Raw genomic sequence first — 19,248 nt, 5'->3', positions numbered from 1 at the left:
GTAAGGTTCACTTCAAGCTCTTTCCTAATGTGCTGCTAACTTCAATCAGAACTGACTGTTAAAAATATTTTGTTCTAAAATCTTACAGGGATTTCACTAGAATAAAATATATTAAAGCAAACCAAGTCTCTGTTCAAAAAAGTACACTCTAAATAGCATCTAAACAAACAAAACTCTGGAAGTTAAAGACATAAATATATTTATTTCACTTTGTTCATAAGAGTCACTTGAAAAAACTAAGTGAGATCTTCATACATACCTCTCTTCTACGGGTTGTGGCAAATGCTGTTGTTCTATGGCATTAAGATACAGTGAGTCTGCTGTTTTAATCTGGCAGGCCTGTACAGTCAGATATTTGAATATATGCACCTTACCCTTTGTACAAATCTGTTAAGACAAGACAAAAAAGTTAGGTTTGTAACTAGAATGAAAAAAAAAAATATATTCCAAATATCACTTAGCATAAACCCCCTTGAAAACCAACTCATTGTCATGATAGATATCACATAATGGAAAATGGATTTTTTTTTAATTACTAAAAACTACTTCAATTACCCAATAAACTATTTGTGTGTACCAGTATAAATACTCTCAGAGTAAGACAGAAAATAGTAGAAGAATGCATTCTAGTTAAAAAAAAAAATCCAAACTAGCTTTTTACTGAAAAAGAATTATGATAAAATATATTGTACGGCCTATTACTAACCATAATTTGAATAATTATTTTCCAAAACTAATCAATAATTACATTTAATTAATCAGCATGTGACATTGTTTTTACTAGGTTCCAAGCATCTTTACGATGCATTTCACTTGCGTCTTAGAAATTTCTTCTTTAACTGCACACTTCTAGCTCAAGTGCTTGCTAAAACTTGCTTTTTATTTTTTGTTTAGTAACAGCATCATCATTGATTATGAAAAGAATTTCTCCAATGTCATAAAAACTCTCAAGTATTTCAACAGCTGTTGATCTTGAACAACTGTAGCTTTCAAAGATGTAGTCTGAACCTACTGTCCAGTCAGTCACAACAATGAAGTTGTCCTTAAGCAACAAGCGCAGTTTCCATTCACTTATTATCATCATTTCTCAGCATGGCATACAGTTCAGGACAGGAGCTTGATTTCTTTATGTATCACAACCTTTAAACTTACACTATAAAGTAAAATAAACTTCACATGGCTTACATTCTAGACCATCTGCATATTTTTTAAGTTAATAGTAAATTGCTGTAGAACCTTCTAGAACTGGGTTCTTATTAACAGAGAGAAAATTTATCAAGGAAGTTTCTCAATTATCTTTTCAAAAATTATATACATATTCTAACATCAAGTTTCACATGCAGATAGGAATGACAAAAATAAACAAGTAGTAGAACAGAAATCTAGACTCATGTTGGTTCAAGTGGTGTACAGACCTATACACAGCATGAAGGATATTGTCTGTATCTTATTTATATATCAACAAGTAATGTCTGTGATGACTGAAACTGAGAAGCCTACAATTGCAGAAGGTGACATTTTATAAGGTATAATTTGTTACCGTCCACCCAATATTCAGGCACAACTTAAATGACAGATGTTACTTACTTGTGCTGGTGGAGACTGCAAAGGATTGTTCTCAAGTAGTAATACTTGTAACTGCATCATCTTTCTAAAACAAATTGGAATCACAAGCACTTTATTGCAGGAGAAGTCAAACTTTACCAAGGGAAGCTGTACTAGTTCTATAAGTAACAAAAAAGAGAGAAGGTGTTACATCTGTGTTTATTTTTGCCATAAAAATAATAAAATATTTCTGAATAAACCTTCTTTTGCATTCAAGAAAAAAACAAACTGAGGCAGGAATATGATCAACATTTACTCCATTCTACTCTGGGAAATGAAAAGAGTATTATAAGTGACAATAAATTTTAAAATAAATACTTCAAAATATTTTTTTTTCCCCTGAAACTCAGTTGACAGTTCTCATACTACATTGATAGGTAAGTACTTGTGCAACTTAAAAGATGCCTAGAATCACAAAGATAATTAATTAAAGAAACCTCACACAACTTATTTAGTATCACCAAATGTTATATTCTGCAAACTCAAATGGAATAAGTTTGAACATAAAGTAATTACTACTTTTTAATCGTATTTACTTACATAATGAAAAAAAAATTCCAAAATGCTAATAAAAAGAGCTACCATAAAGGTATTACGATTTTTTGTTTGTTTTTACCTTGGGGTAAAACTTCGAGGTAATTTCTTCTGACATTCAGTTCTTTTAAAGATTTCAGCTGGCCTATCTGCTGTGGCAAAGCTGTGATTTCATTACAGCTGACATCCTACAGCAAAATAGTAATAATAGAGATAAAATTCTGGCTCCTAAATGTTAAACAATACAGACGTGAAATTGTAGCTAATTTGCTATTACCATTGTAACATTTTATTAACCTGAAAACACACAACCATCTATACAACATCTTCACAATGCAAAACTAAGTACATGCGAAAATGTTTACACATTACTTAAAACCCAGAGCAAATTCTTATTTGGAGAAGAAATTAATTTTGAAAGTTAATTTAATTTCTATAGAAACATTCAAAACTATTTACTTCAGATGTTCCATCTTTTTGTTCCTAACTTTTATTCATATGAAGAACTCAGTACCATGATTATATAAGCAAATATGTTTGGGTCTGATTTTTTAAAAATGTTCTTGATTTTCTGGAGGGAATATATAAGCAAAATTTAAAAAAGAGAGAGAAAACAGTAATAGCATTCTGTAATGATGCTCAGGAAAGGTATATATTTGATTACCACATCACATAGTAGGCCATAACAAAATAGAAGAGGTCTTGTTTAGTATTATACAGATATTAAACATATTATTGTAAAAGATACTTCTTAACTGCCTAGACAGGTTCTAAGTTGGTCTGATTTTGATGACTAAATACAACTGGTTGAATAATCCTGATGAAATTGGAACCCATCCTTATTTCAGCAATCCTAAAGGAGTAACTGCTGTAAAGTTGAGCTGAACGTATAGAGTCTGACTATACTGAGCATAAGCAAGACGTTTATATATAGTAGTATTACTGTAATAAATATTATACTTTAACACAATTACTAACAAGAAACTGCTACAAATAGGTACTAAAGATCAACTTTTTGGATTAATCAGTCTAAAATGTGATCGTTTTCAGATCCTAGCAACCATTTTTGCTGCCAAATGTTCTATACTAAATGTGAAATCAAAAGGTCATTAAAACCTCTGCTTACATCCCAGGCAACCTGTAAATTTGAGTGAAGTCCCGATTATGTTTCAATTTCTGCACTAAAAAAAAAAAGGAAGCAGTATTTCGTAGCATGAGACCTAAGCAGGGTGATGCCAAATGCTTCTGAATATCCAATGGGATACTTTTAGGACTTTCACTCCTACTCCTCTTCATTGCTTTAAATGGATTTATACAGTACCTGCAAGATCTTAGACTACAAAATTTCTAAAATCAGTCCAATTTCCAAGTCATCTCATTCAAGATAGTTGCTTTAATACTAGTCAAAAGTGTTACATTAACTCTATTATATTCAATTCTAAAAACTAGATAAAAAAATGACAGTAAAAGCAAAACATGATCTGGCAATGCTGCTCGCTGTATCAGACAAGTTTCTTTTCATAACAGAACCTTACTGCTGCCAAAGATTCCCTCCCCTGTCAAAACAGAGTCAGGAAATCATTTTAGCTTTTAGACAGGGAAATTAAAAATACCAGTTAATGAGTGCATCTTTTGCTCAAGTTGCCACAAAATATGGTCAATTGCACTGTTCCCAGATCATTTCTTTTTAAAGCTTTAGCGTCCTATTTTTCATTTACAGACTTCAAACAACTTCATAATTAGATACTCAATTTTTAGAGCATAGAATTTAAATTTAAAGTCACCTTGTGGAAAAGAAACTCTAGACAAAGTCAAAGTGTACTTATGCACACACATCAGAACAAGTCAGGGAAAAAGAGAACTTTAAAGGAGCCAGAGGGGTGAAACCTGGCAGCATGTAGCCTCAGAAACGAAGTCCACTTACAACCTTTCAAAATATTTTCAAGACGACTGATGCGTTCTGACAGCATGTCAGCATTCACATGATCTCTAGAGACAGTAGTGTCCTTTATCCTACCGAACACTTCAACCTAGCTTTTTTTGTTACTTTGTTTGACTAGCTCTGGAAAACAAAAACCTCTAACATTTCTAGTTACACTTATGTTCTTGATTATTATTAAACTTAGAGAGTGTGTATGTGACAGAGACAGTAGTTATCTTTCCCATTGCTTTGGTCAGAAGAAGTTTGATAGTGTTTCTTCCTGTTGTCATGGCAGGACGAAATAGAATTAATACGTGTTATCAGCACTTTGGAACTTCACCTCATGGGCACCTGCAGACAACTGAAGTCCAAACACCTACTCAAGTTCCAGAGGCTTCAGTGTCTGCTGAAGCTCAGACTTCACGCATTAATTCTATTTTGTCCTGCCATGACAACACTGACATAATTTCTCAAGATTAGAAAAATGTAAGGTGTATTTTAATTTAACATTAATTTCTGCAGCATGAAGCTCAATGGCGTGAAAACTAATGAAAATCAACAACATTTTTCTTTTATTTATGGTGAAGTTTAAATGGTCTTACACCAATAAAATTCAACTAAAATAAACTGAAAAACAAATATGGTACTCTGGCTCCACATTAACTTATTTATTGACACATACGAGTTTATCCAAATCATTCAAATTGAGGTAAACTTCCTCCTTACATCCATTTTAAAACTTTGGACTCCTGACTGAGCTGTTATTCCAGAAAAACATGTGTATTCTGTCAGAGCCTGTGACATACAAGCCATACTGAATGGTAAAAAGTAGTTATGCGGTGCATGAGCACACGGATCATTTTAAGTAACAGAAAGCAGAAGCTCCCACTTGGTCAGGCTGCTGGCCAAGATTAGATGAGTGAGATGAAGGACCTAAATCCCTGCTCAGACATTTAAAGGCTCCCAACACAAGACAGGAGTGCCCCAGAGATGCAGAAAACCGTTCTCTGGAGAAGGCAGAAGTGCAATACTGCCTGAATAGGATGGAAAACAGAATTTTACTGTATATCTGATATTTTTTGGGTGCAATTAATGAGTCATCTCTACCCAATTACTTTTCTTTGATGAAAAGCAAGGTTCAGTAATCTTCACACCAGTTTTGCACTCATCCTCCTGGATGACACTAGAGGTATGACAGAGTTACGCAGCTGTCAATAAAAGTAAGGTTGCCAATCAAATTTTGCAAATAATTTTAATATATCGCACAGGGAGAATAATTTTTATGTTTGTTTGATGCTTGCAAGGTAGCTGTCAGATCTATATAACCCAGAACAATAAAATTTAAAAGAATACATTAAAATTTACTGCATGTAATATCTAAGCCATTCTACGTCACAAGTACAAAATGTATAGAAATATATACATGTAATAGAAAAATAATTGCCTACCTCATTTTGGAAGAGAGAGAGAAGAAAGTAGTTAGTTGGAAAGATCTGACCTAATTTGCAGCAAACTGTATCACTCAAGAGTGACTACAGAGGTAAAACTTGTTTCAAAAAGTTAGATAGCAACCAAAAAAAAATATTCCATTTGTTACATACACACAAATTCTACTGCATGCAGCCTGTGAAAAAGGTGTAAAACACTTTGAAAAACTGAATATGCTTGGCAAAGTCCTACTAGTACATGAGCTGAATGCGGTCAGGTAGCACCTGTCACTTCTCAGGAGCAATTCCCTGGGACAGCTCAGCACCAGTACCGCAAATGTCCCAAAACATCAGCATGCCCTGCTAGAGGGCTGGGTAGGAGCGTCTCCTGAAGGCCACATGCTGTTCAGGCTGGCATTGCTCTCACACAGCTGCATGTTTTGTGCAACAACTGCAGCATGACTTAATATTTTCTTTTTCTTTTTTTACTCATTTTAGAACAAAGATCATCTTATCTAAACTGCATTATATTATATACACCTGTACAGATAGCAGCTCTCAGTCAAACCACTATTTGCTTCTCCCAGTACATCATTTTAGTCATTTCCAGCTAAACAACAGAACGCATTTCACTGGAAATATATGAAACACTTACAGTGCCATCAAAGTAAGTAATCAGGTCATTTGGACAGAACCACGTCCAATTTAACCAAAACTTATTATTCACTCCCTCTTTCCCACCTCATAATCACAAAGAACTAGCATCAGACCTTCTTCAACTTTCATAATTCTTCTAGGCTACCAAAGTGACATGTTTCTATAGCCTCTAATTTGAAATATTTGTAGAGCAAGAATTTTTGTGTTCTTCATGACAAAGAGTAACATTGAAATTATACTGTAACTGGAAAGCAATACAAAAATCCAGTATTCCAGAAGCTAATTTAACATAAGATTTGTTTAAAGGAAATAATCAAACCCTATCTCCTTTGAGTATAATCTCCATTGAGTTTACTTTTCAAAATTCTAAAATAAGGATAATGGCTACTATTAAGCTATGAACTCTTACTAACCAGTGAAACATTTCCAGCATCAGCAATGCTAGCTCACCTTACTGGGAGGGTTCAAACTTGAAACTGGAGGGGAAATTAGATATGAAAGCACTTCAGCAGCTCTTTACCAAAAACATTATCCAGACTTCAGTTAATACAAATAAAACCGGTGATTTTGATGAGACAGAATAAGGCCAAGTCTTTCACCTATTTCACATGAGCCCTGCACCACTAAGCTAGGCTACATTTAACCTAGAAGCAACGCAGAGCTAACAGGTTACAATCTTTAGTATCTATCCAGCCACCCTATCCTCTAAATTAGGATGTGTTTAATACTGTTCTACTTCAATTATATATAAAATTGGAACCATGACCTTTTATTGAATCTATTTTAAGCACAACAGAAACAATGGTATAGCTTAACACATTTTTATTGAAGGTTAACTAAATCAAAACAATTTCAGTAACCTAATTAAACCAATCACACACACACACAAAATAAACTATTTGATAAGATAAACTCATAATGCACACCAAACAAAACAAACTTGACAGTCTTTAGCTCAGGTATAACCCAGAAAGGAGAAGGTAACTACTCCCCAATCCTCATCAACAGCCAGATCAGTTGTAAAACATAACAGAAGCCTGATACCACAAAACGCTGTACAGAAAGAATACTAGAAGGAGAAAAGCTCCATAGTTGCCACTTCACTCCACAAATGAAGAACCAGTAGCAGGACTGAGTCCTAAAGCAAGGTCAGCTCAAATACTGTAATATAACTTAGTAGAGATACTACTGTTATAAAAATAATAGTATAAGCAGGCATTTTCAGATAGCAAAAAGATGTGCTAAATAAATGCCATCAATGGAGATAGCAGCAGCCGGAGAAAAGTTCAAATATCACTGCTTTACTATGCATAAGTTAATAATGTCAAAATGTAGTCTATTTGTCAAGTTGTATATTAAGAGGTCAAGGTGAACAGAAATAACCAAAGACATAACGCGTACATCACAGAAAATTCAAAGTCTCAGCCTACAATACACAAAAGAGGAAGACAAGACAAGAGAAAGGGAAGCATTCTCTTACATACATTTTCCACATACAAATTTTAACAAAATATGTGCAATTAAATTAATTTTAAAGTATCAAAAAATTTTTTACTTTTCAGGTTCTCATTTATTAGACAATAGGTTACAGATTGTCTACTGCTTGCAGAAAACAGTAGTCATGTGGATAACTTTGAAAACAAGAGGAATATAATAGTTTTGTAAATCTGTTTAGATAGGTGTTCCAGGAAAGGAAGGCTGCATGACAAAAATAGTGAAATAAAATAAAAATAGACTGATAAGACCAGTATTACTAGTGGAATGCAATGTGGTAAGCACATAGTAGTAACCGAGAAAAAGGAAACAGAAAGAGAGGGAGATAGAGCTTTGCAGACCCTGATGCCAAAACTATGGACTTCACACAGCAAAACAGGGAGCCAGTCCAGGCAGTGAGTAAAACTGGCAAAGATTACGAAGTCAGAAGCTGAGTTTTGAATAAACCAAGGGCAGTGATGTAGTTTAGGAGCATCCTGAAGAACATGAAGGAACCTATTATTATGCTACTATCCAACACACTTGAAAAGTTCAAAGGTTAATTTTATAATGTGCATTACAGTATTAGTCATTTGTTCAAACATATTTGCAAAGTTAATTTTACTGTTTCTAGTCAAATACAAAGTCAAAATAAAAAAAAATAAAAAATAAAAAAAGAGATCAGTAACATACCAGCTCCATTAACTGTTTTAGCTGACCTATCTCTTCTGGAAGGGAACCTAGCTTATTGTTACTTGCTATTAAGACTTTTAGAGGAAGACCACACAGGCAAGCTGGCAAAGAAGAAAGCTGATTTCGACTGCAACAAAACAAACAAAAAAAACAATTGAAAACATCAGTGACGTTCTACTGTATACCCACGTAAAATCTGATAGTTGTAAAATTCCTTAATTTTGATGGCTCAGATTTTACGCAGATAAAATTGAAATTTTCAAACGGCAATCATTAAGAAAACACTTGCACATCAAAAATATCTGCATTACTGACTAAACAGTATAGCAGAATACACCACTCTGCAAAAATGCATTCTATCAGTTTAGTAAGATTGTAACAGATCTGGTTGTCACCTCGAACAACTGTTTCCCTTCCTAATGAATACAAGAAAGTCAACCAAGACAGTATTTTGCAAGTACTTAACATTCCTATAGTTTTATGTGGCAGTATAGTGGATGTCTTTTGTTCCAACTGAAAGACAAATAAATAAATTACAAACAAAATGGTTATTTTCTCAAGTACTTTAAAGCACGCTTACAGTTGAAGATTACTTGGTACTTTTTGTTATTCTACGATATTAATCCAGGTAAATACAGTGAAAAATTCTGTGACCATCAATGGTTCATTTATTTCCAAGAGTCTTATTTAGCCATTTTATCTCTATATCTTACTTTTTCCTAAAATTGACAAAACAATCTTTTTAAGTGACTGACACGTGCAATTTTATTCTTCACAAGGTATTTTTGAGGGGGGAAAAAAAAAGTGAGCAGAAAAATTTCATGAAGAGGAGTTGCAAGGAAAGGCAAAACTTGGTAGAAAACTTTCAAAAGATTTAGATTCTCATTCTAGTAACAATTACTCAAGAAGCTAGAACTTAAAGATGGCAATACCACAATCACTTGTGATGTCCAGATTAAAAATATTTATTTCTTGTGATTTGTGGATCAACTTCCAGAAGAAGATTTAAGCTCAAGAGAATAACATATAAACTACTGTCTCTCCTACCATATTTGATGGTTTTCTTAAAATATAGCTTTTTTTTTTTATGGATCTTAACCTGTAGGAAAATAATGAACAGTAACTTAAAGTAGTAGCCCAGTAAGAACCATTTTAGTTAGCTTCTGCAGAAATGTTAAGGCTCCAGAGAACAAATATGCATAACTGAACTCTGAAAATAGTTCGTAAAAATTGTCCTGTGTCATTTCATTAAGAACTGCAACACTGAATTGAAACAAAAGGAAACAAAACCAAAAATTCCACAAGTCTCAAAAGATTTATTCTTCAACTGCCAATCCAGCGGTATGCTACAAAACTGCATATAAAGACGTATATTCATGCTCCACACAACAGCTGCAAAACGTTCTATAAAGCAAACTATCTTCATATCTCTGTTACACAGGCTGAGAGACAGGGAGCTATCAAATAACAAACCCAAGGATATCAAAATTTACAAATCCAACTAGTAACCGCAGTAGCTGAGAAAAAGAATCAATGCTTATTGTGGAGTCAGGATTCTCAATTCTAGTTCCTTTCCACAAGATCAAGACACAACTTAATCTAAAAAATAAGTAGAAATATTTTTTTTTAGTTCTAAAGACCTCAAATTAAGGAAGCCTAGAATCTAAAAGTTACACTAAACAGATCAGACACACACACAAAAAAAAAGTAACATTAATTCTAAGTTCTATAGAACTCAGAAGCAGCCCGCTAAGAGATAAGGAACAGCACATAACCAGGGCAAGTGAGTAATAAATCATTATTAGTTTAAAAGGAATGTCTTTTATTAAAGACGAACAGTATCCACTCAAGGTCCAAAGGCTATGTGTATACCTTGGCATCACTTTGTAATTCTATTTAGCATACGGACTTTGCTGAGAACAGGCAGAAAAATATTAATTTTAAATCTACAATATTTTTCTTGTGAAGAAGCAACATGGTTAGCGAGTCAAGGATCTCTTTCCTTCTTCAACAGACTCCCTGCCATGTTCAACTAACATGGAGGAAGGGCATATTCAAGCGAAGAGGAGATTTTAAACTGAGGGTAATGACCTTTTTTAGTAAAACTTCAAAAATTTCCTTTCGTTTTGATTATCTAATTTATGTGATACGTGACATTAATTCTGTAACTATTCTAAGCTCCTCAGGATTCACACAAATTCCTTCACTACATTGAGTTCTAATTCACTAGTTCACTACATTGAGTTCTAATTGAGTTAATTCTAACTCCTAAATTTACTAAGATGTTTTATACAAACTTAATTTCATCCAGTCTTAATTTCTTTATGTATCTCTAACGAACACTATTGCAAAATTTCAAGTCCTATTCCTTATATGTATGCATGGTACTCAGCATACATATTCCCTTTCAGTTTTGAGCCAAAATTAATGTTCCACAGTGGCCAAAACTGTAGTACAGTAACAATACAGGAAGGCTTGAGAAACATCCTCAGTTTACAAAACTAATGATCAAGCCCTTGTAACTTGAATTTAAAAGCCCAAGAGCCACTTTCCCACTGCCCAAACTTCATTATGGCAAAGACCAGATTATTACATCTTCACTACTACAGTTTTTACATACTCAAGTGCAAATAAACCTCCACACGTTGTCTCAACTGAGAAAGTACTGATATCCCTTCTCTCAAAAGCAAATATGCATTCATTTGCACTTTAACCAGTAGCAATTCTTTATACTAATTAGTATTCATGTACATTTTTCATGTAAAAGAGACAAACATGCTAATTCTTTGCCCCTTCCTCGTAAAAAAAAGGCAGTAACTATACTTCTTGTATAATAAGAGGATACCAACAATAAAGTATCATGCTTTTCCTGCTCATTCCCCATGAAAAAAACAAACAAACATGAATCCACTGTCTTGGTCCCTCCAGTTTTTTAATTACAAAAGGTATGGCAAGTTTAACAAAATGCATAATCAGAAGGGAATTAAAAGAACTTGACTGTGCTGATGCGATTAGCATTCTGAATTTGCAAGAAGAATAGGGGAAAGAAAGGTATTAATATTACTTTGTCTTTCTTTAAATAATTAGTTTTACATTTTGACCTTTACAATGCTATATCTACAGTGAATGAGTTTTTTGTATTACAGCTTCCAATAACATGAAAAATTTAGTTGTTCCACAAACAAATAAAGTGCAGGGGAAAAAAAGCTTTACACATTTGCAAATAAACAAAAAATGTGGCAAAGTTAAACTTACCTCAAATTTAAGTAAGTTAGCATTTGCAAGTTTACTATGGCATCTGGTATAATTTTAATACAATTGTGGTATAAATTTAGTGTTTCCAGTGACACAAAATGGCACAACTCCGTAGGAACCTCAGTTAATCTATTCTTGGATAAATCTGAGAAGAGAAAAAGAGAAAGTACATTTTTTTGAACCATCAGAAATATATCCTTTGAACAGCGATGCTTCTTTATGAAAATAAACTAATAAATGTAATCCTACAGTGAGACAGCAAATTAAGCCAATGTTTTTATTGTGCAAACTAAAACTAGTGCTAACCTCTACAATCTTGAAATGGAACAGACTGTATAAAATAGCAAACATTCCATTAAATTTATTCAGTATAATAAAAAATAATTATTTCCAGGACTCAATATTCTAAGGAAATACTTGCAAACAGAACCAAGTATAGATTCCAAAGCTCCTATAATATAGCCAAAGATCTAGCCGATACACAGCTAGACATCTGCAAATAATGATAGCGTTCAGACAAAACAAGCAAGGATATCTTTAATTTCTTTCAATTAAAAAAATAAAAATAGAAAGAAGTTATTCAGATAACTCTTCAAATTGACCTGTATTTTCTAGATCTCAGTCGATTACAAAAGAATGTTACCTATAAAAATGGTGATGACCTTCAGGAATGGTGTGATACACAGTATAAGTACATACAAGACAATAATGATGGATTCCAATCCCCCAAGTGAGTGCTTGTACTGACAGTGCAAAAGCTTTTGACTTCTGACCAGTTATTTATCCTTTATTCCTCATTTTAAGCACACAAGCACAAAGGAATATCAGTAGGAAGAAATGTTACTGAGCTTTGTTTCTTAACTGCCACTGTATGAAAAATGAGGTATCATAATACTGATGTGAGCTCAAGTCATAAAACAATGATGCCTGCCAGCACGAATTAACTGGGTTCAAAGAAATGTTTAAACAGTGTTGCAGAACAAACATCTCTTAACATCAGAAATCACACAAATGCCCACCCGTACCACCAGATGGGTAACCTGACCTGACGAATGGAGATCTGTTTTAAGTAGAAGGGACACAAACGTACCTAGGCAAAAAGTGAAATGTCTGAAGGGAAGGACAGAACTTAAAAATGGAACTTAATGATCTCCTCACTGCTGCTATTTTAAGCCTCCTCCCTGATCCTTCAAAGCTAATTTTGAAGCTTACTTCCTTAAACTACATAATGGGAAAAGCAGCCAAACTATAGCAGATACATTTCCAGAGTGCTGATGATCTGACTTCTGTCTTTAGGGCCATAAAGCAATTTTTTGCTTTTGTGAACAAACAGGCAGAAGCTTGAGGATCTTTTTAGCTTCCTTTGCAGTTCCAGACTCATCAGTTTGCTGCGCAGAGGCACAGCTTGAGTTCAAAACTATTGTCAGTAGGAAGGTTTTATCATTTTTATTTTTGTCCTTGTCTCCTGCAATGCGAACTGAAATTCGGTACACTTCATTCCCCTTGTCAGATTCCACTTCACTTCACTGCTTCCAACAAAAAGTTGGTTTCACTATTCGATCCTCTACCAAGACAACAGCAACGGCCTACGAGCGCAGTACTTGAGAGCAGCCCTGCTGACCCAAATGGCAGCACGGTCGAATTGAGCACCTCAGCCAAAATTACTGTCTTCTAAGTTACTATACAACTGCTCTGCTTTCTCTTCCCAGGCTTTGATGGCAGTTAAATGCAGCGTTACCTCAGCTTCTCCTTTCCTTCACTTCTGCCCAAACTAAAGCATTCCTTATTTGATTGAATGTTATTACTGTCTCAAAGGGGAAGACAGCTCTTCAGTGTTCCTCTGTTTTAGTCCTTTAATCCTCTACTGATTTCTGTTTGTCATGAGAGTACTTGTTTACTAACATGGCATTCAAAAAAGATTACCACTAGTTCTCTCTCCTGCTGCCAGATATTAACAGGACTGCCATGCACAAGCTTTTTGAATCATGCAGGGGATCTTCATATTTTACAGTTCGATTTCAAAGTAAAACCTTCCCTTTTTTAAACCACACTTTTCTGCAGTGACACCACCACCTATATACTGCCCTTTTTTCTTCCTTTAAAGGGGAAGGAGTAGCAAGATACAGAAGCGTGAACTGAACTTTAGGCCTAGGCTGAAGACAACCTGCATGGCACTGGATGGTACACAGAGAGTGAACTCTCATCCTTCATCTGATCCTTCTCAAGTGAGATACAGATCGAAAACTGTGAACACAAAAATGTCACTTCTTCTCAAGCTACTGAAACTGCAGACTACCACTTAAACTCCATCTTCATGCTTGTTCTCATTTACCTTCACATCAAATAGAGACGGTTGTCACATTTCACTTACCCTTGAAAAGTTCTACTACATCAAAAAAGTGGAACAGCAACTAGATTGACCCTGCTCCTATCACAGACATTACTAAGACAGTAAAATGCTTCTTAAATTTTGTTTTATTATTATCCTTTGTTCTCAAGGGCTTTAACTCTGTTAATCTGTAGAAGGACAAAACAAAAAATCTGCAGATAACAGATGAATTCCTTCCTGTCATCCTCAGGGTGACAGGATAATAGGACATGCTATGCACACAACAAAGGAATTCAAGAATTAACTTACAAAGGAAGTCAATTATTTGTTATTGTCTAGTTATCACAGTTGAAGATTAAGATAATTTCAACACTTGTATCTATTGTTGCTTCCTAAATAATAAAAACTCAATTTTATTCACAGTATAAGGCAGATGAGTAAGAACTATCCGTTTCACTTAATACCACCTGGAGTACTGTGTTCAGTTCTGGAACCCCCAACATAAGAAGGACATGGACCAGCTGGAGGGCCACGAAGATAAGAGGGCTGGAGCACCTCTCCTAATGAGGACAGGCCGAGAGAGTTGGGGCTGTTCAGCCTGGAGAAGAGGAGGCTCTGGGGAGACCTGATAGCGGTCTTCCAGTACCTCAAAGGGGCCTACAAGAAAGATGGGGAGAGGCTGTTCAGTAGGGCCTGTTGTTGAAAGGACGAGGGGTAACGGTTTCAAAATAGAGGGAGGTAGATTTAGATTAGATATTAGGAAAAATTTTTTTACAATATGAGTTGAAGAACACTGGAACAGGTTGCCCAGAGAGGTGGTGGATGCCCCATCCCTGGAAATGTTCAAGGCCAGGTTGGATGGGGCTCTGAGCAACCTGATCTGGTTGGAGATGTCCCTGCTCCTTTCCTTCGACTAGATGACCTTTGAAGGTCCCTTCCAATCTGCACCGTTCTATGATTCTATGATTCTACCCATGTAATATAACTTAATAGAAAAAAGTAGAAGTTTGGTACTATAATTTACTGGTAAGAGATAACATTACCACCAAATCTGAATGTCTTTGTGAAACAGAGTACGTGAATGGAATCTGACATACAGAATTCTCATCACATTTTTTAACTGATGTAAACATGTATCTGAAATTTACATAATGATTCTGATATTACTTTATACAAATGTATTTTACCTCAAATTACTGCATCTTACAATTACTCTGTACATATTTCACATTTACTCTAATATTTAAGTTCTACAATAAAACTAAAGGGTTACATCTTAACAAAACTGCAGAACTTTTCGAACATACTGAGAAAAACAGTATGTGCGTATGTATCTTGTTTCTGTCACAATTCATGAACTTTCTGAAAAAATATTTTGCAAAGGCTTTTCTGAGTTCATTATTTAGGGAAAAAGAATGTAGAAACTAAAATTTTAAACAACTGAAAATATTTTTAAAATACATAAATAATTAGTTGGCAAATCTTTACTTTCTTACTGTAATTTTTTAACTCTACACTTCCCAAATCACTCAGCTACACACTTCTCTTGCTTTGTTAATTTGAAGAACAACACTTTGAGGTAATTAAAAATAATGAAGTTACTGTACAGATTAGTTTTTGCTACAGAAATGGAAACGAACACAGGGTGGAATTTGCTGGTGTTTAAAGGAATTTCGATTAGTTTGTTTATACTATCTAATACAAAGGAGATCTAACAAATTCATTAATCTATGATGGCAGAAGTACATCTCATGGTTGCCAAGAGAGTACAGGTAGATTTCAGCTGAGGTGACCATTTCCTGTAACTTCCATTGTGAAACAGATGACACAAATATAAACAAATATGAGGGGGAGGCCACACACTGGAGTAGGTTTTTTGCTTTAAATTAAATACACTACTCATTCATTACTTGCGACATTAAGAAGTTTTCAAACTACATCTGGCTTCACTTCATCTTTTTTCTGCCAAGAACAAGTTTGTTAAACTCCAAAATAAAGTAACAGAACACAAAAAAAATAAGCAAGCCAGTTTAGAAAAATATTACGTGGAATCTTAAGCTTTAAAAGGGTCAGCACAATTCTGGCGCAATGGCATGGCTTTTGTATGAGAAATGTTACTATGTTGGAAACTAGACAGGAACTACACAAAACAAGCACTTCCCTAGCTGAGAGCAAACAATAAAAAGCAAGAAGTTCAGACTGGTAAGTAAGCATTTAACAGAAGACTCCAAGCCTTGTTTGGTTACTGGCACACTGCACAGTGAGAGTCCACACTGCCATCACACCAGTGACAACTGATTCCATCCCTGGGGCAAAACCTTTTCATTCCTACAGCCCTGAGTACATCCTCCACAATGAAGTACCGCTGCTGACTAAGACCTTTCTGACTTCATGCTTTACAGGCAGATTACCAACTGCTGCTACACATATATACATGGCACAAAACACTGCCACTGCAGAAACTAAAATGGCATCGTCAAAATAACCAGAATAATACTAGAAGCCATATAGTTACATTTCTTTCAGTAAAGTTACCAAAGTGCTCCAAATCTCCTACCTTCCAGTTATTAATACATTATTAAATTAAAAAATGCAACTATTCATGGGAGGGCTAAACAATTTAGGTCTTTAAGTCAAAAGAGGAATTCATTAAATATTTATATTTAATCTACTACTACATCAAAAATCTTAGCAAAGAATTTTAACAGAAGTAGTTTATTAAAAACCAGTGATTTACAATTTTCAGATTATAGAAAAAATCACTACAAATTCACTATAAATTTATACATCTAACACAATGGCAAAAGTTGTAATTAGGTAAGTAAGCATCTAACTACCATTTACTAGGAAATTTTTATATATACGTAACAAATACCTGTATTTGATATGGAGTTCTATATATTAGTATATGTATTTATACAACCAACTACCATAGACAAAAGTTGTAACTGGACAAGTAAGCAACTGTCTCCTATAACTTTCTTATATATATATAAAAGAAATATCCGTATTTGATACGGAGTTCTGAAATCAAGCAACTGCATGGTAAAAAAAGTCACCCAAACAACCTTAACTCCAGCCCACCAAGTTCCTATTTTTGTACTCTTCAGCACCTACCGAATAAAATACAGGAATTAGTTTGAAGAAGCTATTTCCATCTGTAGTAAGATAACATTCAAGGTATTCAAATGAGATGTCTGAATTGGATTTGACAAAGAATTCAAGTAATTCATTCTAAGAGTCTAAAAAAAAGAGTAAGTTCAATCGTAATTTCATAGGAAAATTATGAAAATAAGAATGCTAGGAAATACATAAAGAAGTCTATATATGACATGACGCAACTGTATGGAGATTTACCTTTCATACTGTAAGTTACCCATATTTTTATTAGGCTTTTAGGAAGTCTGTACTGATTAGCTAAGTGTATCTTCTTTGATAACTCAAGCCACAAAATGATGGCACTGTATCTCGGAAATTTTTTTATATATCTACTTAAATGCCCTTCAGACCTTTAACAACACTGTATCCCACCCACACTTGCCTTGGCAATGGCAGCAAGTGCTTTATTATCAACGTACCTACACCTACCAGAATAAAATAGCCAATGCTATCTAACGAAGCAATTCCTTCACATTCTAGCCTTTACCCCATTTTTCCCCCTAAATGGTAGGTGAATGCACCATTCTATAGTCAAATGCTATATATTAGCATTGAAAACACTGTAATACAACTATAAAATGCAATATACTTTTAAGACATGCCCTAAAACTTGTCATTACCTTGCACAGTGGCATACCTTGTCTCCACTACTTGCCCTCTCTATCTGCCAGTATCAATGAATAACGTCCCAGACGTTCAGCCAGCTTTTACTACAGTCAGCAACTTCTACCGACAGCAATGCCACATGAAGAAAGAAGAGGCAGCAAAGACTTCCACTGACTCTGGCATCAAATGCATTCTGGTTTGTTCATGACAATTATGTCACAATAAAGAAATGCCATGGATTCTTTAAGAGACATTTCTACTTAAATTATTTAGCAGACAGAAGAAGTAGTAACAGAAGACAAAGAATGTCCAATACGGTAAAATCAAGTCTGCTCCCATGTAAGAAAAAATATAACAGTAGTGCATGGAATCATAATAGTTTTTCATTCTGAAACTACAACTTGTAACACATTGAGAAAAAAGTCATCATTGCAAGAAAGTCACCACTACTGATGCAATAACATATAACTAACATTTAGACACTGATCAACACTCTAGATCATAGAATGGTTAGAGTTGGAAGGGACCTTCAAAAGTCATCTAGTCCAACCCCCATGCAAGGAGCAGGGACATCCCCGACTAGATCAGGTTGCTCAGAGCCTCATCCAACCTGGCCTTGAACATTTCCACGGATGGGGCATCCACCACCTCTCTGGGCAACCAGTTCCAGTGTTCTACAACTCACATTGTAAAAAATTTTTTCCTAATATCCAATCTAAATCTACCGCCCTCTATTTTAAAACCATTACCCCTCGTCCTATCACAACAGGCCCTACTGAACAGCCTCTCCCCATCTTTCTTGTAGGCCCCCTTGAGGTACTGGAAGGCCGCTATCAGGTCTCCCCAGAGCCTCCTCTTCTCCAGGCTGAACAGCCCCAACTCTCTCAGCCTGTCCTCATAAGAGAGGTGCTCCAGCCCTTTTATCATCTTCGTGGCCCTCCTCTGGACCTTCTCCAGCTGGTCCATGTCCTTCTTGTGTTGGGGGCTCCAGAACTGGACGCAGTACTCCAGGTGGGGTCTCACCAGGGCAGAGCAGAGGGGGAGAATCACCTCCCTCAACCTGCTGGCCACACTCCTCTTGATGCAGCCCAGGATGCGGTTGGCCTTTTGGGCCACAAGGGCGCATTGCTGGCTCGTGTTGAACTTCTCAGCCACCAGCACTCCCAAGTCCTTCTCCTCAGGGCTGCTCTCAATCCATTCTCTGCCCAGCCTGTATTTGTGCCTGGGATTGCCACGACCCAGGTGCAGGACCTTGCACTTGGCCTGGTTGAACTTCATGAGGTTGGCACGGGCCCACCTCTCCAGCCTGTCAAGGTCCCTCTGGATGGCATCCCTCCTTTCCAGCATGTCAACGGTACCACGCAACTTGGTGTCATCGGCAAACTTGCTGAGGGTGCACTCTATCCCACCGTCCATGTCGCCAACAAAGATGCTAAACAGGGCCGGGCCCAACACGGACCCCTGAGGGACACCACTTGTGACCGGTCTCCACTTGGACATTGAGCCGTTGACCACCACTCTCTGAGTGCAGCCATCCAGCCAACTCCTTATCCACCCAGTGGTCTGTCCATCAAACCCATGTCTCTCTA

At 35.7% G+C, this 19,248-nt stretch overlaps 1 protein-coding gene across 4 annotated transcripts in view; it reads right to left on the bottom strand.

The window, feature by feature from the left end:
- The window catches only part of LRCH1 (leucine rich repeats and calponin homology domain containing 1), a 125,328-nt gene that overhangs the window by 54,505 nt on the left and 51,575 nt on the right, over positions 1 to 19,248 (bottom strand). For all 4 annotated transcript variants that reach the window (XR_015261676.1, XR_015261677.1, XM_086771842.1 and 1 more), the window contains exons 2-6: positions 11,566 to 11,710; positions 8,311 to 8,437; positions 2,222 to 2,327; positions 1,588 to 1,724; positions 260 to 387 (exon numbers count right to left, since the gene is read on the bottom strand). Coding sequence is in view for 2 of the 4 variants with exons in the window: in XM_086771842.1 (XP_086627968.1) it covers positions 260 to 387; positions 1,588 to 1,724; positions 2,222 to 2,327; positions 8,311 to 8,437; positions 11,566 to 11,710 (643 nt within the window). In the remaining 2 variants the exon portion in view is untranslated. The remainder of the gene's footprint in view (positions 1 to 259; positions 388 to 1,587; positions 1,725 to 2,221; positions 2,328 to 8,310; positions 8,438 to 11,565; positions 11,711 to 19,248) is intronic.

The sequence above is a fragment of the Chlamydotis macqueenii genome, chromosome 1 (assembly GCF_036417535.1).
Source record: "Chlamydotis macqueenii isolate bChlMac1 chromosome 1, bChlMac1.mat, whole genome shotgun sequence".
In the NCBI taxonomy this organism is placed as follows: Eukaryota; Metazoa; Chordata; class Aves; order Otidiformes; family Otididae; genus Chlamydotis; species Chlamydotis macqueenii.
Note: the sequence above shows the minus strand (reverse complement) of the source record. Positions and strands in the feature narration are given on the sequence as shown.